The 20722-nt window shown below is 36.9% G+C and overlaps 2 protein-coding genes across 2 annotated transcripts; both read left to right on the forward strand.

Moving 5' to 3' along the window:
- Positions 1-1368: 1368 nt before the first annotated feature.
- On the forward strand, positions 1369-4601 carry LOC132270751 (probably inactive leucine-rich repeat receptor-like protein kinase IMK2). Its single transcript, XM_059771952.1, has 2 exons — positions 1369-3738; positions 3828-4601. The coding sequence occupies exons 1-2, from the start codon at positions 1773-1775 to the stop codon at positions 4439-4441; spliced, it is 2580 nt and encodes an 859-aa protein (XP_059627935.1). The 5' UTR covers positions 1369-1772; the 3' UTR covers positions 4442-4601.
- Positions 4602-10160: 5559 nt separating this feature from the next.
- LOC132269854 (laccase-12-like) lies at positions 10161-13001 on the forward strand. The gene is made up of 6 exons (XM_059771089.1): positions 10161-10274; positions 10363-10514; positions 10705-10949; positions 11149-11277; positions 11796-12752; positions 12871-13001. Exons 1-6 carry the CDS (start codon positions 10161-10163, stop codon positions 12999-13001), a joined length of 1728 nt encoding a protein of 575 aa, XP_059627072.1.
- The last annotated feature ends 7721 nt before the right edge of the window (positions 13002-20722 follow it).

Consider the following 20722-nt stretch of genomic DNA (forward strand, 5'->3'; position numbering starts at 1 on the left):
AGATGAAGCTTGTTTACTTGGACAGAGTACACCAGAGATGAAGCTCGTAGACTATAGCAAATTGAACTGAATTGTAGCACATAAGTCTGAAATGGGAAGCTCGCCGAAACCGTGGAGGTGAAGCTCTCACTGCCGTTTGCAGACTGTAGTGCCGAACGTTTGTCACCGGAACGTAGCACACAAGAACTGTTTGCAGTCTGAAACGGGAAGCTCGCCAGATGTATATGGTGTGAATGAAGCTTGGCCGGAATCAATGGAGCTTAGCTGCTTGATGTTCGTCGGAATCAATGGAGTTTCGGCCTTATGTTTGCACCGATGGAGACACTTAAGATCACTGTATCTTTTTCATGCTCACTGACCTGCACTCAAGTTAGCTATCTTGACCGATTGATGAAGCCTTTAGGTTGTTCGATGTTCGATGCCATTTGGGTTTGACGTTGAAACTTCTGGGTCTTGAATGGAGATGAAGTTCTGCTCTCTGTTTTGGGTCGCTGAAGCTTGCAAGGTAGAACGGTGAAGCTCGTCGGAGGCTGAAGAAGTAACGCATGGGCACGTTTAGCACGAGTTAGATCTACTTGCAGCGAAGCGTGTCGGGCGCGTGGGTGGTGATGATGAACTCCGTCATCGCCGCCTTGTGTGTGTGTGTGTATATATAGTATGTGTGTGCTGGTGTTAGGGCGGAGGAAGACAGAACATAGAGGATAAAAGGGAATAAGTTATGGGTATGAGGTTAAAAAGGTCATTTGAATATTTAAATTGTTCAATATAAAAGTCAAAAGGTAAAAATGTTAATTTATTGCTATTGGGGTGTCTTTGGTAGCTATATCAAACTTAAAGAGATGTCATTAATCTAAAATAGATAAACTTTCTTCTTAATGTTCTTTTGAAACTTAAAGAGAAGTGTTGCATTCTAAAAACCAACCTAAAAGCATGTGTGTTGCGTTTGGGGTACGTGACACCTTAACATGATGATGACCCCTTTAAATATAGATGGGCTACAAAGGATTGAGACTTGTACTATTGGGTAATTAAACAATGGGACTCCCCTGGTTCACAACTTGATGAGCTTTCACAATCCATCAAACTTCATCCAATGTAACGGTGGGCATTAAAGGCGAACATACGCCTCTCAAGATAACGTCAAACACCCCAATCAAAATCACACTAATCTAGTTTAAAACAAAGCTTTGTTTAACCTCGTATGACCAAACCCTCCCTAAAAAGCCACGCAGCTAAGATTCTCGTGCACAACTCACTTAACTGTCAGGGGCAATATTGTAACTATAGTTGGTTGGGCCCCACGCTAGAAAGTTAGCCGTTATAGGAGGAGCCGATGGTGCAATAAAAAGGCCCCGTTTCCAAGTCTACATGTTACCACGAACTTTATGATGTGGAGTAAATCAGAAAACTAGCCGTTAGGCTTTTTGGTAAGATGGAGGAGAGCGCCTCTGAACACATTAGGCACCTGACAATTTTTTTTGTCTCCCAAAAACGAGATTCTTTTGTTTTAGCTACATCTCTCTCTCTCTCTCTCTCTCTCTCTCTCACACACACACACACACACACACACACACACACACATCTTCACGTGCCACCATTACAGTAACCTCTAGCTCTCACTACAAAATCTTGACACAGCTGTTCCTTCTACTGTTTCACTCCATAGCTATATCACACACAACAGAAGAAAACCTTATCCTATCTCTTAACCCTTTCTTCTTATTCTTTTTCAATCACTCGTGTATTTCCATTTCCACAATTTCTGAGTTCTTATGGAGGGTCAAAATCAAATTTCCCACTGTTTTTACAGACACCCATTTCACATTCTTCATTTTTTGATCCGCATTTCTGATAAGAAGAAGGAAAAATGGAAGATTCGATCCTACCCTTTTCATCTCTTTAGGTTCTCGAACATTTTCTTGTTTCTTCAGCTACTGAGTTTTGCTGTTCAACCTGTTTCGAGCCAAGATTGGGATGGTGTAATTGTAACTCAAGCAGACTACCAATCACTCCAAGCCTTCAAACACGAACTGATTGACACCAGAGGGTTCTTGCGGAGCTGGAATGACAGCGGCTACGGAGCATGTTCCGGTGGTTGGGTTGGGATCAAATGTGCTCAGGGACAAGTCATTGTGATCCAGCTTCCATGGAAAGGACTTGGTGGGCAAATCACTGAAAAAATAGGGCAGCTTCAAGCGCTTCGAAAGCTCAGCCTCCATGATAATCTCATCACAGGTTCAGTCCCTTCGAGTTTGGGGTTCTTACCCAATCTCAGAGGGGTTCAATTGTTCAACAATCGGCTCTCAGGTTCAATCCCTCCATCATTAGGTTCTTCTCCTCTGCTTCAGACTCTAGACCTTGGTAACAATTCACTCACCGGGACAATCCCGGCTGGTCTTGCAAACTCTACTAAGCTTTTTAGGCTCAATGTCAGCTTCAATTCGTTATATGGTTCAATCCCAAGTAGTCTCACCAGCTCACCTTCCCTTGTTTTTCTTGCTTTTCACTATAACAACCTCTCTGGTCCCATTCCAGACTCTTGGGGTGGAAGTGGGAATAGCTTATTCAAACTTCAGTCCTTAACCCTTGATCATAACTTCTTTTCTGGAACCATTCCTGCTTCTTTTGGCAAGTTAAGTGAGCTCAATGAGCTTTCACTTAGTCACAACCAATTGAGTGGGACAATACCAAGTGAAATAGGGAAGCTCTCCAGGCTTGCAACTTTAGACCTTTCTAACAATGCTATCAATGGAAGCTTACCCATTACTCTCTCCAACCTATCTTCACTTGTAGTTTTGAACTTGGAGAGCAACAATCTTGACAACCAAATCCCAGAAACTCTGGACAAACTACACAACCTTTCAGTTCTCAACTTGAGAGAGAACCATTTTAGTGGTCACATTCCAGACACCATTGGCAACATATCCACACTCACACAACTCGATTTAGCACGAAACAATCTCAGTGGAGGAATCCCTGCCTCCATTGGTGATCTACCCAATCTTAATTCCTTCAATGTTTCGTATAACAACCTTTCTGGTCCTGTTCCTACGCCGCTCTCTCGAAAATTCAATTCAAGTTCCTTTGTGGGAAACATTCAGCTATGCGGATACAGTGGTTCAGCCCCATGTCCTTCTATAACACCTTCTCAAGGCAATCGAGCTCCATCTTCGGAGAAAAAACACGGTCGCAAACTGAGTACTAAAGATGTTATTCTCATAGCAGCCGGTGCTCTGCTCGTAGTTTTGCTATTAGTCTGCTGCATTTTGCTCTGCTGCTTGTTCAGGAAAAGGGCTGCATCAAAAGCAAAGGATGATGAGGCTGCAGGAAGGGCGGGGGCAGGGGCAGTGGCTGCCAGGGGCCAAAAGGGTGTCCCACCGGTGGGAGGTGAAGCTGAGGCTGGTGGTGGAGAGACCGGAGGAAAGCTTGTGCATTTTGATGGGCCTATGGTTTTTACAGCAGACGATTTGTTGTGTGCAACTGCAGAGATAATGGGGAAGAGCACTTATGGAACTGTCTATAAGGCCACATTGGAAGATGGTAGTCAAGTTGCAGTGAAGAGATTGAGAGAGAAGGTCACAAAAAGTCAGAGGGAATTTGAAGCCGAGGTCAATGTGCTTGGGAGAATCAGACATCCCAATCTTTTGGCTTTGAGGGCTTATTACTTGGGACCCAAAGGGGAAAAGCTTCTTGTTTTCGATTACATGCCTAAAGGGAGTCTAGCAAATTTCCTCCATGGTGAGCAAATTTATACTATCTTCTTCCACATTGAAGATTGATTTGAGATTATGAGATTAGCTATAACATTTTGATTCATTTTCTTGCAGCTCGCGAACCTGACACGACCATTGATTGGCCAACAAGGATGAGAATCGCGCAGGGCATGACACGAGGCTTGTTCCACCTTCACACCAATGAGACTATAATCCATGGGAATCTTACTTCGAGCAATATTCTACTTGATGAGCACACAAATGCAAAAATTGCAGATTTTGGGCTGTCACGGCTAATGACAGCAGCTGCAAATTCTAATGTGATCGCCACTGCAGGGGCGTTAGGTTACCGAGCACCTGAACTGTCCAAGCTCAAGAAAGCCAACACAAAGACTGATGTGTACAGCCTTGGGGTGATAATACTTGAGCTCTTGACAGGGAAGTCTCCTGGTGAGGCAATGAATGGTGCGGACTTGCCTCAGTGGGTGGCCTCCATTGTGAAAGAGGAGTGGACTAATGAGGTTTTTGATTTGGAGTTGATGAGGGATGCATCTACAATTGGTGACGAGTTGTTAAACACATTGAAACTAGCTTTGCATTGTGTTGATCCCTCGCCATCAACGCGACCAGAAGTTCAGCAGGTTCTCCAGCAACTGGAAGAGATTAGACCGGAAATAGCTACCAGTTCTGGTGATGATGGTGCTGGAATCCCTTCAACAAGTGATTGAAAGGAATGCCAGGAGTTTGAGTCCTAATGCATTAGGAGGGACAACTGAGTCCTAATTCTTTTATTCTTGAATTTTGATTGTTGAGTAGTGGTTTTTTTTTTTGGTGTTTGTAAATACAAGTTTCTTTCCACTATTTATTTAGAAGATGTTCTTGTTGGAAGCTCCCTTAATTTGCTTGGGTAATTTTTTTTTTCTTCATTGGATGGAACCAAAAATAAGGTTTGTTTGTCCTTCTGTGTAATGCAAAGATAAATAAGTGGATAATGGTGCAATCTTAACTATAGGAAACATATCTCCCTTTGAACAAATTACTTTTAAGGTTTAGATAGTTCCTGCATAATTTATTCCATAAAAAGATCATATATCGTATTTAAACCCTAAAACGTTCTTAGCAATAAGAAAAAGCTAGCAACTTTTTGTGATATGCAAAAGGTTAGAAGTTTATGATATTAGTCTTCTTTTAACACTTTATGATACTAGTAAATAGAATTCGAATTTCATCTCCTCATTCTTCTTCTTCTTCATCTTCATCTTCATCTTCTTCTTTTTCTTCTTCTTCATGCGCGCGCGCGCGTGTGACTAATAATTCAAGTTTCCTTTAGGGACCATTGATCCCCATTTGTTCCAAAAGGCATGAGAAATGAGTTTATTCATTGACACTTGAGCTCAAAATAAAAAGTTAGAATATCTATAGAAGGAACAACTGAGGACCTTTTTATGGCTTACAGTATTAAAAGGCCAAACCAGTGAACAAACAACCTTAAAACAGGAACAAAAACAAATTAGTAAAATGAAATATTTTCTCCTAGTTTAGTGTTTACATATCATGAACATGTTGTTCAACTTGTATTGGAGTTTCATCTTTTACACAACCAATTAATCCCAAGCAAAAACAGTGTTTTGGCAAGATAGCCCAGCCTGTCAAGAAATCTTCAAAAATTAATTCTCTTATGAACATCAATATTAAAAACCAGAGAGTATATGATAAAAAGCGCGACAATCAATTTGTGAGGCCCGCACATGTCTCTTGAATGAATATAATTTTTCTACAATGAAATATGATTTGTGTAGCTAACCTCAAATAAATGAAAAAAAAAATAGTATTTTGTCATCCAAAAACATAGTTCGCCGTATCGATGGATACGCGATCCTTTTTCAAATCCAATACGCAACTCGTATCGGTCAGTTTACACTTTGTCCGAGTCCATTACACTGCAACCGCAACTAATACCGCAATTGTGACCTATACTGCGAACTATGTCCGAAAAGGAATCATTATATATAAATATTAGAAATATAAAATACAAAAGAAGAAGAAGAAGAAAAAATTTATTCAAATATACACGTAAAAAAGATGAATTTTAAGAAGTAGAAATTGAAAAAGGAAAAAAAAAAATGAAAGAACTTTAAAAGAAAAAAGTTAAAAGTTTCAAGGAGGGAAAATTTAACTTTTTCTTTTAAGGAAATTTAAGGAATTTGAAGAGTAAGAGAGAAAATAAAGGGATAATTTTAGAAACCAGGGGGTACTGTATAAATTTTTTCATATATATAAAAAAAATATAAAAAATTACTACATATATTATAAAGGGCGGGGCAGGCCGGGAGAGGCACGTGCCTTCTTGGCCCTTCATTGGCTCCGTCCCTGATTCCAACTAGCACGTGCCTTTTTGTCTCCGTCCCTGATTCCGACTAGCACATGAACATGCACATCCACTTGTTCTTCTGCAACGTACTATCTTCCACACGCTAACAACATCTTTGTCACTCTTTACCTACTCCCTGAACGGGCAACTGCGTTGGTCCCAAGTAACAAGGGGGCCTGGGTGGTATAAAGTGGTTTAGACTTGGTGGGACAAGAAATGGCTGAGAGGTAGCATCAGTTTAATAGGGCAAGCCCTCTTTGAGAAATTCAAAAATTATTACAAAGTCCGAACTATTCGGACCTAGTCAATTCCAAATTAACAAGTAAGCTTAAATTTTGCATCAGTTTTATTTTACTTTTTGTTTACGTGCCATTGAAATGACCATACAATAATTTATCATCCAACAATAGGTGTGCTGCTTGCATGGGAATGAAAAGTTTTAGTATCAAAAAATTGTCTTGGCATATCACAACCAAGTTTTATTATTATTTTTCTTTTTGAAAATTTATAACAACCAAAATATTGATTTTTTTTTTTGGCACCAAAATATTGATTGATCTAACCTGATTGAACGCTAATCATGTCAAGTCAACTCTGTATCAAGAATGACAGTCTATCTGAATTAATTTCAAGCGTAAAGTGAAAAAACAAAAAAAACAACAAAAACAAACTTCTATAAGAAAATGTGTAAAAACTCCTGCTATTGCTATTAATGTACATATAAATCCATAACATATAAAATTATGGGCACATTATCTCTTTAATATATGTTTAAAGTCAATTTTGACCAAATTATTTTTTATAAAACTCTAAAATACCCATAATATATCCTTAAAATTAAAATCAATATTTTTGTTTTATTTTATCTTAAGGACATTTTAGGTATTTTATTAAAATTGACAAAACACCTTAAAAAAAATATAGAGTTTTATTCTTATTCACTTGATATAAGATTTTTTTTAAACATCAGTCCGACAATCTTTATCGCTTGGAGTAGTCTAAATATGTATAAAACATAAGATGTACTATTGTAATGGATGTAAATGAAATTTGGTGTTCTTGCAAAACATGATCTTAGAAAAACAATAAAAATGATATTTTGCCCTTAAAATTCGATTCACGTAAACCCAAAGCATACAATGAAACAACCTTCATGACGACCACCAAATTAAAATATTCTTTTTTTCTAAATAATAAATAATCTAGCTGTTGAAAACGATCTCACCATAACAACTCCACAATTATAGCAATGACTCTTTCACATAGTGCTTCATTTAGACAAACATCATCCATTGGTTTCTTACGTTTGAAGTGTCTTTTATTTTGGATTGATGGAAGAAACATTCCAAGAAGATTTCGATTACCTTTGAAAACTCCAAAAAAACAAAAAAAAACACAGTGAAAGACAAAGAGGTGAAAGACCACCATACACTTTTGACCATTAGCCATCACCTCTTCAATCAACTTATTTTACGCCATTTTTAACGACCATTTGCTAAAGTTTCTTTCAAGTTTCTCAAGAAAGTCGCTAACAAACTCACCAACTTTGATTTATGTTCTTTCTTTCTTGTTTTAAATCTAATCCTACTAACCCCATCTCTCTCTCTTTTTCTCTACACACACACACGCACATATTATATATATGTACACACACAAACACACACATACGTGCATACTTCAATCCAAAAAAAGGTAAGAGAATGACGGTATGTTAAGAAATTTTGGTCTAGTCCACGTTGAATGATGTAAATTGAGTATTTCGGTCACCAACAAAATAAATGAGTCCTCTCTATATCACTAGAGCCATCATGGTCGATCCACTAATTTAACCACTCTTTTTTTTCTTTCTTTTATATATAATATATGTATATATGTGTGTGTATATATATATATCCCTTGAGGTCATGACATTATAAACAGCGTGATAAAAGCATACGGTTCATGCAGGCGACCTTTAATAATTATAAAAAGATTATGGAAATTGTCTCTATTCTTCGAATTAGACCTAGTTTTAGAGGTTTTTTTCTCACATTAGATTCAAATAGGGTAAAGTCTCGAGTTAAAAAAGACGAATAAACCGTATTATCCATTACATTTTTGTATCGGATGACAAGCGCTCCGCCCATTACATACATCAAGCCATCTGTGCCAAAAAAAGAAAAAAAAAAACCCAATGAATCAAGAATTTGTTCTATAGTATAATAGTACATGATGCATCCTAGAGTGATTTGTTAAATTGGTGATTGTAGTCTAAGCAACTTGCAGAGGAAGTGACCCAGAGAAGGTAGCATTCACATCCCTTGATGAAATCACCTGCAATCTCTTGCTGCATTCATTAATTTTTTGCTGCATTCATTAATTTTTATGTTTAGTAACGTACCGAATCGTTGTCTTGAATTTGAAATTTGAAAAAATTTAGTAAATTTTTTTTTTTTTTTTTAATTTCTCCCAACTCTAATGTTTCGTTTGATTGGAGGGATGAAAAAATAGATGGAATGGATAGGGGAAGGGATGGATGAGACATCCCTAGGGAAGGAAAGGTGCCTCTCTCACTTTTTGTTTGGTTGAATAGAAAGGATAATAGAAATGATGGATGGGGTGACACATTTTTTTTGTTTAGTTGGAAGGAAGGGAAATAGGACTTTTATATTCTTTTTACTAATGTGCCCTCAGTATTTAAAAATCTAAAAATTCTATATCTATTCCAAATTTTTAGGAAGGTTAGAAATGAAAAATTGATATTTGTGTTAGTTATTATTTTTTTCTCTCCTTTTCCTCCCAATTTTGGGCAGATAGAGGAATACAAATGAAGGAGGAATGAAGCATCCCTCCTTGCTTCTTCCTACTTTTTCCCTCTCTCCAACCAAATACGAAAAAATTAGTTCATCACCCCTCTCATCCATCCCTCCTCAATCCTTCCCTTCAACTAAACATAGCATAAATCTAAGCCACCCCATTCAATGCTCCAAAACATAACATAACATAAGAGTAGTTTCATCATTCAATTGTGTGTAACTTTGGCGTACGCAAGTTGCCCACCTAATGAAACACACACACACACACACGCACCTAATGCAAGACTTTCGCTCTCAGATTTTTGTCCGCATTTAGCCAAAAAAATAATAGACCCTTCTTTGGGTTGAAAAAACATAAACGTGTCCACCAGGTAACAAGAAGGCCACTATCTTTAGGGGTCAAACTGAAATATGTTACGATCTTGACTTGAAGAATTTAGCTTCTTCAACATGTATTCAAATAACCTTCCGAAAGAAATATATATATATGTACTGAAATAATTGAGTTTTACCACTTCGTGGAAGTTAGTACTTAGCCCTCATGTCTAAATCTCATAGCTTTGGACATTTCCCACCAAATAAGTTATAAAACAACCTGAATAGTCAGAATCATATTTTTTCGTTTTCACTTCAATAGTCAAACATTTTTCCTGTCTAAAACAAAAGTAAATTTTTTCTACCACATTAATGAAACAAAAAGCTAGTCACAACAATCCGTTCAAGTAAATATTATCAAAATAAGTATAAAACAAGTAAGTTCTACCAAGATTATTTAATGAACTCTCCGACCTCCTAATTTGGAAGGTGCAAAAGTCACATCAGTTGCTTCCCTTAGATAAAAATCAATAAAATAAAAAATAAAAAATAAAAAGAAATGAATTTGACTGTTTTATTTGTTGTGGGATTTGACAAGTGAAAAATTTCACTTTTGGATGTGAACAAGAAGAGAGATTAACAAAAATTAGTCATCGTTTGGTAGTAATGAAACCCTATTTTATTGCAAAGTAAAACCTAAATAATGATGGGTGCTTTGAAATTCAACCCAATAGTAGACTTATGAAGCAAGCCTGAAGAAACTAATCAATTTTAATATGCTTAGTGGGTGCACCAACCCTTAACGGTTTAACTAAGTTTTGCCCCTAAGATCTATTTCGCCAACCTCGGGTCCTAAAAACAACACACTGTGTCTCCTCTTCTTGCCTATAAAAGAGCCCCATCACTCTCTCACTGTCTTTACCACTTACAATCATCTCAACAAAATCCAAATTCTCCCAAGTACAAATGGAAACCTTCAAAAGCATTGCCAAACCCTTCTCATTCCTCTTCGGCATCTTCCTTCTCTTTGCCAATGCTATGTTCTTAGCAAATGCTATAACTCACATCCACGATTTTGTTGTACGGACTCTGTTTCCCCCCCTCTATTTGTTTCTATTTCTTCACCTTAGTTCTTAGGTATACTAATTGTTTATAATGGCACATATAGGTTCAAGCAACGCCGGTGAAGAGGCTGTGCAACACCCACAACACCATTACGGTGAATGGGCAGTACCCGGGGCCAACCTTGGAAGTGAATGACGGTGACAGTCTAGAGATCAAAGTCGTCAACAAAGCTCAATATAATGTTACCATCCACTGGTAATTGCATGCATGTGGGATTTTTATGTATATATATAACACAGACCAACAATATATATATTGATGTGCACAAACAGATAATTAACTTTATAGTTGCAATCTTGTGCGTGGCGCATGCATGTATTCATTCATGCACAAAAATATATATATACATATAGTGACTTTAACCTTGACCACTATTTTTCTTCAGGCATGGCATTCGTCAGATGAGAACAGGCTGGGCAGACGGACCAGAATTCGTAACTCAGTGCCCAATTAGACCGGGAGAGAGTTACACCTACCGTTTTACAATTCAAGGACAGGAAGGGACACTGTGGTGGCATGCTCATAGCTCATGGCTCAGAGCCACAGTTTATGGAGCTCTGATCATTCATCCAAAAGAAGGATCCTCCTACCCGTTTGCTAAACCAAGCCGTGAAACACTCATCCTTCTCGGTATTGACCCTCTTCTCTCACCAGATATGACTCCTCGCTGAAATGAAATGGGACAATAAAATTTGAGTTCACCATATTGTGGAAGCCAGATAAAATCACGTCATCCTAATAACAAAGAAAATGTTTCCACTCACTCTGTTTTCATGTAAACGTCACAGTTGATGAAATATTGGTCTGACGTTGATGTGATGACAAACAGGTGAATGGTGGGATGCAAACCCCATTGATGTTGTGAGGCAGGCCACAATAACAGGAGCAACGCCTAATGTGTCTGATGCATATACAATCAATGGTCAACCCGGTGACCTCTACAAATGCTCCAGCAAAGGTTTGCTTCTAAAAACTCATCAGTTTCTGTGCCACCTTTACCAACACTTAAATAAAACAGTTTCACCTGCAAATTACTTGAGAAAAATATAAAAATCAGCCCAGTGAACTTGGTCGCTTTGGCGCTTCCACATGCTTCTATGAAAATATTTTAACCTTGTAAACTATGCATAGTTCCATTATCGATAACTTTTATCAAATTAACAATAAATGAGGGCAGTTGTAAACCAAATTACCATCTAAAGAATGAGGAAGTATATGATTAACTATAAACTGATAACTAGGATAATCTGAATCAAATTACTGGATAGGACAAAAATGTCAATTAATGGATAAAGGAACAGAAAACATTGTAAATGAGAGAGAGAGAGTATCATGTTGATGTTAGGAGGAATGGACCAGCGGACCTAGAAAAGGATAGGGTACTCACCAAACACAGTTATGGCGGTCCCAACATTGACTAGACTCGGATTCAGTATCCCACATGCTTACTGATTTGCTGACATCATTACCATGCAGAAACCGTGACAGTTCCAGTGAACTCCGGCGAAACAAACCTCCTTCGGGTCATCAACTCTGCACTCAATCAACAGCTTTTCTTCACTGTCGCCAACCACAAGCTCACAGTTGTTGGAGCAGATGCTGCCTACCTTAAACCCTTCACTACTTCAGTCATCATGTTGGGGCCCGGTCAAACCACTGATGTCCTGATTACAGCCGATCAGCCACCAGCTCGGTACTACATTGCAGCACGGGCCTATGCTAGCGCCCAAGGTGCGCCATTTGACAATACAACCACCACAGCTATCCTTGAATACAAGACTGCCTCTTGCACTACCAAGTGTTCTACAACCACACCTGTTTCTGCATCTTTACCTGCATATAATGACACAGCCACTGCCACAGCCTTCACCACTACCCTTAGAAGTCCAAAGAAAGTCCCAGTCCCCACTGACATCGATGAAAACCTCCTTTTCACAGTTGGTCTAGGACTCAACAAGTGCCCCTCAGGTGCTAGTGCCCAGAACTGTCAGGGCCCAAATGGAACCCGCTTCACTGCCAGCATGAACAATGTATCTTTTGTGCTCCCTTCCAGTTTCTCCTTGCTTCAAGCGCATCAGCAAGGTATTCGAGGAGTTTTCTCCGCTGATTTTCCAGCAGCTCCGCCAGTAAAATTTGATTACACTGGTAATGTTAGCCGGTCACTTTGGCAACCTGCTACGGGGACAAAGGTGTACAGATTAAAGTACGGCTCGAGAGTGCAATTGGTGTTACAGGGAACAAGTATATTTACAGCTGAGAATCACCCAATTCATCTTCATGGATATGATTTCTACATCGTTGCAGAGGGCTTTGGAAACTTCAATCCCCAGAAAGATACAGCTAAATTTAACCTTGTTGATCCGCCTATGAGGAATACAGCTAGTGTACCTGTCAAAGGATGGGCAGCCATTAGATTCGTTGCTGATAATCCAGGTAAGGATAACTAAAAAGTCTATAAACTTTTTCCATTTTCTAATATAGATGCCAATTGTTTCTATATATATTCATTCCACAAATTAATCTTTGAATTCATTTGTTTGGAGAAAAACAGGAATTTGGTTTCTGCACTGTCATTTGGATGTTCACATAACCTGGGGCTTGGCCATGGCTTTCCTCGTAGAGGATGGAGTTGGGGAATTACAGGCATTACAGCCTCCTCCAGAGGATCTGCCTCTGTGCTAATATCAACAGAAGCACAGCCCAAACTCAAAATTCTCAATAGGCCCTATAACAGGGGGTCATTATTTTCTTGGTCTTACCATATGAATTGAGTGTTGTTTTCACCCACAATGGGTTTTAGTTTCTTGCATTTTCCATTGTTCTTTTTTGATCGATAAAACAGGTCAAGATGAGATGGTATCATGATTGCAACTCTAAGATATTTGGAACCACATCTTACCCTTTCTTGGTTATACTTGTACTGTTTCTATAGCAAATTATAGAATACTTGTATTGTTTCTAAAGCAAATTATAGAGCATACTTTATAGTTTTTGAATAATTAAAATGGAACAAGAAGAGATGGTGCTACAATTTCAACACAGGTACCATCCGATTTAGAATCGTACCAGAATTTTTACTTGGTTTTCACTTGCATTATTTCTTGAGTAAATTATAGAGTACTTAAGAATGATAGCAGTATTTTTCACAAGTTTTCCATTAGTGTATTGTACTAAATAAACAGAGACAACTAGAAATCGGGAAAATAAGGTTAAGCCTAAACAGGAAATAATAACATTCACAACACAGTGTAAGAGTAAGACATTAAAGGAACTCTTTGATGGATCAGAAGCCAACTCAAATTCTTACATATAGTATTTGAAAAGCCACCATGACGTGCTGTCAGCTGTGTAGTTTGAGTGATTAAAAGAATAAAAAAAAGGTAAATACAAATTATGGCGTTCACTAATCCCACCCCTAATGGCTTTGAACAGCATTAAACTGTAGAAGTAACATTTTCTTCACCAAGTGAGAATCAGAGTATCCACATATTACGTGAGACATGGAGCATTGAATAAGTGAAACATCAGCCAAAGAATCTCTTGCTAATTTACGGAGTGCTACAACAGAATTTGAATTATATCAGTACTATTCATGCAATCCACATGCTTGGCCAAAATAAAATTTTGCTGCATGTTAATATACAGAGTCCAGTGCATAGTACACATATATTTGAATTAACTAAAAGACGGTTTCCGAACTCCAATAAGCACACTATAGCACAATATGACATAGTGACAACAGGATTTGAGAAAAAATCAACCCTTGAGCTATTTAGATTTGAGGAGTAAGGCAGAGTAATTAGCGGATTATTTGTAGTAGATACATGAAATGGATTTGAAAGTGAGTGGAAAAAAGTCCATTTCGAGAACAAAACAAACATAAGCTATAGCATTGAAATAGTTTGGTAATTTTTTTTTGATAGTTCGGTATTATTTGAATGATGCAAATAATTCATGAATTATTCAAAATAATTTAGATGTTTTGTAGAATGTTGAGGTTTAGGAAGTTAAACTACTAAAGTTCCAAAATATATGACGAAAATCTTTGGTATAGTTTGAGACCACATTCTAAAATTTGGATCTCTCACTATACCTCTCATGTTAGGTCATGCATACCTCTCATGTATATTCACTGCTAAAGTAGCTGTAAGGAAAAGCAGAGACATCTGGGATGAGAACGCAAAATTTACCTATTTTAATTTAAGGGATTGCGACATCTTTCATGAATAATTAATTTGGTATACTGAAATGCTAGAGTTTATAATGACAATAATAAGAAAAAAGGAGTGATTGCAATGACTAGCAAACATGAGAAAACATCAAACATTGAGCTTGTTAACAAGAAATATATTGGCAATTGACATGAATTATAACAACTAAATGGGAGATAACCCAAAAATCGAAATAATGCACATATTTTGAATTATGTGGATTATTAAACTTAAAACATCAACATCAAATTAAAAAATTTGCTAGTAAAAACCTGAATTGATCAAATTATAAGACAGTTCAAGCTTCTAAAGGACACATTGATTCTAGACTTTGTCAGTGTCAAACCTTGCCATTACTGAGGCATATTGCAGCAAACGATAATCAGTGCACAACAAACCTAGCCTCCTAAAGAACATGTAAATGAAACTCATTGGGGTATTAGTATCAGAATGATTGTATTGAGCCCTAAGTTCTCTTACACGCATAATAAAGATGCAAAAACTAAAAACATATGTGTGTGTATATATATATATATATGATTCACGGCAAATAACAAAGATTATGGAGAAACAAATAAAGTACCTTTGAAGGAATAGCATCATAGCAGAGTGCTGGGGGAGAGGCAGAGGATGAATTCCGAACAAGTCTTAAATAGAGATGCATAACGAGAATGTTGTTTGGCTCTCGCCTCTAGGGTTTCAATTGATGATTATCGCAATGCCTCGTAAATTAAGGTATTGTTTCTCAAAAAATTGCATAATCAGAACGAGTGCATTTAGAATTCATCATCGCTCACATGATATGGATCCTTTAAATAATTTGCCATTTTAGGTTAGTGCGGTTCAGACTGTTCAGGACATTTATCACAAATAAAAAATAAATAAAATATAGGGTTAAGTTAAAAAAAAAAAAAAAACCTACCTATAAAACATTCCTCTACTTTTAATTTGGTTCAAATGCCCCCATGTCTGCATAAAGAAAGACAATACCCTCTTGTCAGTAAAATAAAATAATATTTAAAAAAACATGTCATTCAACGGTTAAGTGGCCCAATAAAAAAAACACATGTACAAAAATTTATGTAATATTGATAATAATAATATATATAAAAATAAAAAAATAAAAAAGAAGAAGAAGAAGAAGAAGACAGAATAGAAAGAGAAAGGAGCACATTAGGATTTTTCAATTTACTTTATGTTAATTTAGACCAAAAAGTGATTAGAGTAAGAGTGCAAGTTTGAAATATAAATTGAGCCCAACCCATCATATGAATACTAAATTCAAGTCCAAGTCCAATCCTAACCCTATCTCAACCTTAACTACTCAACTTAAGCCTAACCCATCCTTCTACTTTTAAATTTGGGCTTGCAACTAGGGTTTAGATTCTGGGTAAAAACTTCAGGTTAATTTGGGTTACTCATATGGCTAATCCTTACACCGAAAATTTAATATGATCTTAATTTAGGTTTAGATTAAATTACTTTTAAATAAGAAAAGGTTTAAAGATTTTTTTTTTTTTTTTTTGTAGATTTTTAATAAATTACAAATAAATTTTTAGAAAATTAATTCTCTTAAATGTTAACATACAAAAGAAGTTGAAAAAAAAAAAAAGTAATCATAGTTTAAATAATATATATAATGTATTTAAAAGTAAAAATATACATAAAAAAATAGGGTAAAGTACAATCACACCCCCTGAGGTTTGACAAAAGGATACTCAGAGAAAACTTATCTGTTTTTCGGATAAAGACACCCTCTGAAGATTCGAAAATGGACAAAGACACCCTTTACATAAAAAATTGACCAAAAAATAGATAAGTTTCCTCTAAATGTCCTTTTGCCAAACCTCAAGGGGTGTGACTGTACTTTACCCAAAATAATATTATAATTCGGGTTCGGGTTGGCTCGAATTGCTACCACTTCAACCCAAGCCCAACCCTAATTAAATTCGGGTTGAGATTTTTCAACCCAAGTACAACCCTAATTGTAAAAATGATTGTCCAAGCTAGTAAATAATTGAGCTGAGCTCGGGTTAGTTCGGGTTACCCAACTCAAGTTGCACCCCTGATTAGAGGGGGTTATTTGCACATTTTTTTAATTTTATGGACTGAAATGCACATTTTCAAAAATGAGGGAGTATTTGTGCACAAAACCTATATTACTGAGTTTTTTTTGCACTTAACCCTAAAATAAAATTATAAAGTTAAAAATAAAAAAGTGTAATTTTTACTTCCCTCTCTTAAATTTGGTCAATAATTTACATACACTCTTCTAAGTTTTATAATTGGGGAAAGTGCAAAAAATACCCCTCAAGTATACTTTTTGTAGCATTCTTACCCCCTATTTGAAAAAGTGTGCAATAAACACCCCCAATCTTTTGAAATTGTGCAAAATTACCCCTCGTGTAATAAACACCCTTAAATTATTGATGTAATACCCATTTTGCCCTTTTAATCTTCCCAAAATACCCCTCATCTCTCTACTCTCTGCCCAAAGTTCCTCCCACCACCGTCGAATCATGAGGGAAGCAGCAGAGTTCTCAGCGTATCTTACGCTGGACTTCTCATCTCCTACCATATGAAACATACAAATCTCCTCTCATGGGTAGGACCCCGACCCACCTCTTTCTTTCTACTCTCTGCCGCGAGTTCACCATCACAGCCCGTTGCTCACCGGCGGTCGATTCAGTCCAGCCCTCCACCGGCCGAGCTCTCCTTGCCGTTCTCCATCTCTTGCTCACTGTCGCCGCCTCCATCACTGCCATCACCTTCCTAGCCGTGCACATCCATCATCGCCATCAATATTAATCATCGCTTCCATCACGCCGCGAGCCGCCGTCTTCATCACGGCTAAGTTCAGTCCAGCTGATTCCACCGCCCCTTGCTCATAACCACCGTGAGATCTCGTTGGCCGCCCACCCATCCCCGGATCCATAGTCGCCAGTGGGTTCTTCTCCATCCACCAAGCTTCTTCTTCATGGCCAGATTCACAGTAGTGAAGATGAGTTTGGAATGGCAGCGGCAACTGTTAGTGTGGTCCAAAGTCCAAACCAGGCGCTTGACACAACGAGCTTCTTCAACAAGAGACCAACAACGACTCTAAGCACTTCAACGACGATGACGCCTCTGATTTCCGCCGCGACACGACAGCGTACACTCTTACTTCCACTACCACCGCCACTATTGTTCAGTCTGCTCCCTATTTTTGCTGTCGAGCACGTCGTAGCAGTGGGCAAAGGATATGCAACGACGAAATCCTATTACAAGCCGGTCTTCACTGCTGTTTCGCTGCTGTTCAGAGCAGCGCATCTTCCAAACTCATTGCCGTTTATGTAAGAAAAAAGGCCTATTGTTTTTCATCGCCGTTCTCATCATGGGTCTAGGCGAATGAATCAGAGTGGTGGTTTGGAATAATAGCGGATTGAATAGCCGAGCATAAAACGATAACAATGAATTGAGTCAAGACGAGACGGCAACAGTGAAAAGAGTAGCGGGACTGAACTTACCGGCGAGTAGCGGGACTGAACTTACTAGCGAGTCGTGGGACTGTATTTATCGGCGAACATGGAGGATTTGTTTTTTCTGGCTAGCATGGACTGTTGACTGCGATGAATGACGATGAAGCGGACGGAACCAGCGATGAAGCACTAAGCCTACCGAAACAGCGGCAGCGAGCAGCAATTGTAATAGTCGTGACTCAAACGACGATGTGAGTTCAACAACGATCAAAGATGAATCGGCGGCAGCAAGGATGAACGAATAACTGAATCGGCAGTGCACTAAATGTCGATGGCACTGAGGACGGTGATGATTGCGGCAACTTGTTCAATTCTTCAATTGAATTCTGTAATTGTGTTTTGGGAAATTGCTAATTTTTTTCTATTCACTTTATTGGAGTTGAAGATGTTTTGGTTTGGTTTTTTTATTTTTTATTTATTTAACTTCTGGTGAGTTGCTTTGGGTACCCTTTTAGTAAATTCACAAAATATTATTATTTTTATATATTTTATAAAATTTATAAATAAGGGCATTTTAGTCCAATATTATCTTAAATGTCTAAGAAGGACCTATTTGCACAAATGTCATAGTTTAGGAGTGTCTTTTGCACGTGAGGGGTGCAATATGCACTGTAAGCATACTTTAGGGGTGTTTTTTGCACTTCACCCTTTATAATTTCACTTACCTTTCTTATAATCTTACTTACTACCTCTTGTCAGTGATTAGAATGTCAATTTTGTCCTTCCAATGCGTGAAATGATACAAAACATTTAATGAGCAAAATGGTAAAATAATATACTACAAGGGATATAAGTAAAATTATAAAATATAGAAGAATGTGTGTAAAATAATGACAAACCTTAGAGAAAGTAAGTAAAATTTATCTAAAAATAAAATTGCAACAAAACACGAAATAATATTAAATTGGAGTAGCAATAATGTAAATGTATTGAATCGATTGCGTAGTAACACCATGTAATATATTTTAGGGTAGCTGGGTAGGGTGCCAAAAAAAAAAAAAAAAAAAACCCTTTGATCTATTAGCTGATTGCACAAAACTCCCTTACATTAAGAACGACCTCTGAACTATGAAAAAAAAGCAATTAAGGACAAAACGTTAAGTTGCCGTCAACGAAAAATGACATTTACATTTTTGCCCTCAAAATGATGTAGTTTTGTTATGTTTTAAGTTTCACATACTGACGTGGCCTTGTAGTCCCTCACAACCAATAGTAAATGGACAACACAACTTTCTTAACACGAATTAGTATTGTTTACCCAAATTCATTTTTGCTAAATCACTAAAACATCTTCTAATTTTCTTCTACTCGTCTCTTTCCAACCATCATCCATGGCCGCTACCAACCCTCTATCTCTTATAAAGGTTCTTCTCCCCCCAAACCACCTCCATCGTTCATGGCCGTCCCTTTCTCCCATCTACCTCCCTCTCTCTTTTTTTCTCTCCCTAATCCGCCTCAAAGTCCAGATAGAAATTGAAGAAGACTTTTTTCTCTTCCTGGTCCGCCTCCAACTTCGGTAACGATATAAATTGAAGAAGACAATCAGTGAACAAGACGTAGATGTGAAAAAACTTTTCAAAAAGAGTCCCAAATCATTCAACACAAAGTGAACAATAACGATGAAAAAGAGAACGAAGATGACGCTGACGAATAGATCCAACCAATTTCTCTGATCTTCAACTATGATTCGCATCTAGGTTACGCGAGAAGTGAAAATTCTACTCCTCCTGCAACCATTACTCTTCTCTATCTATATTCATTTATTTATTATTATTTTTTTTGGTGCTAAATTTGATGGTATCTTTCATGAAATTAGAGCAGAGAAATTAGGGGTTTGCTTGGTTTGTAATTCTGAAAATAGTTCTCAGAAACTCAGAAAATAGCTTTAAGAGAACTATAAAAAAAATGTTCTCTGGGCCTTTTTATATTAGAAAATGGTTTTCAGAAAATTGATGGTGCATTTAGTAACGTTTTCGTTTTCTGTTTTTACAGTTTTAAGAAAGTAGAAACATGATTTTGCTTTCTTAAATGAAAATAGAAAGCAAAAATGATATTTATTAACACTTGTTACCATAGATTTGATAACATAAAACAGTAACAATGTTTAGTAATACATATTTGCTACAAAATGTACATAATATTCTTCAAATTTTATATTTTATTTTTTAGTTTTTTCATTTGTATTTTATTTTTTCATGGCAAGAATTTTAGGGGTTAGTGGTTAGAGGGGAGGGGGAGGGTGGATGACTTAAACACAGACTCTAGGACATCGGAGCAACCCAACTACTCAGGCATGTTCTATTAGTATTAAAAAGCTATAAATCTACAAAATTCAATTTTAAATTACAAATCTTAATAATATCTAATACATCATAAGTACAAAATTAGACATACTAAGACAAATACACTCCCACCAATTATGTATATAAATACATGTATATGCATGATGTATACATTTATTATGTGCTATATAATATATTTAGCATATGATAATTTATTATGAATAAAAAATATTAAATAATATATCTTATATGTAATAAAATATATAATATGTTATAATATTGTAAATTAATTATAATTTAATTTTTACATATAATATAATATAGATATGATTTAGAATAATATAAAAATTATACCGTGTAAATTAATTATAATTTAATATTTACATATAATA

This window comes from Cornus florida, unplaced genomic scaffold (genome assembly GCF_030987335.1).
Source record: "Cornus florida cultivar Cherokee Brave unplaced genomic scaffold, ASM3098733v1 CherokeeBrave_3.0.0_Hap2_Chr08, whole genome shotgun sequence".
Lineage (NCBI taxonomy): Eukaryota > Viridiplantae > Streptophyta > Magnoliopsida > Cornales > Cornaceae > Cornus > Cornus florida.

What these genes read in the sequence shown, in the direction of transcription:
- LOC132270751 (XM_059771952.1), top strand. Translation starts at nt 1,773, where the DNA reads ATGGAGGGTCAAAATCAAATTTCCCACTGTTTTTACAGACACCCATTT. An exon ending in TCTAGCAAATTTCCTCCATG is followed by an intron (nt 3,739 to 3,827) that starts GTGAGCAAATTT and finishes ATTTTCTTGCAG; the next exon opens with CTCGCGAACCTGACACGACC.
- LOC132269854 (XM_059771089.1), top strand. Translation starts at nt 10,161, where the DNA reads ATGGAAACCTTCAAAAGCATTGCCAAACCCTTCTCATTCCTCTTCGGC. An exon ending in CTCACATCCACGATTTTGTT is followed by an intron (nt 10,275 to 10,362) that starts GTACGGACTCTG and finishes TGGCACATATAG; the next exon opens with GTTCAAGCAACGCCGGTGAA. An exon ending in ATTCGTTGCTGATAATCCAG is followed by an intron (nt 12,753 to 12,870) that starts GTAAGGATAACT and finishes GGAGAAAAACAG; the next exon opens with GAATTTGGTTTCTGCACTGT.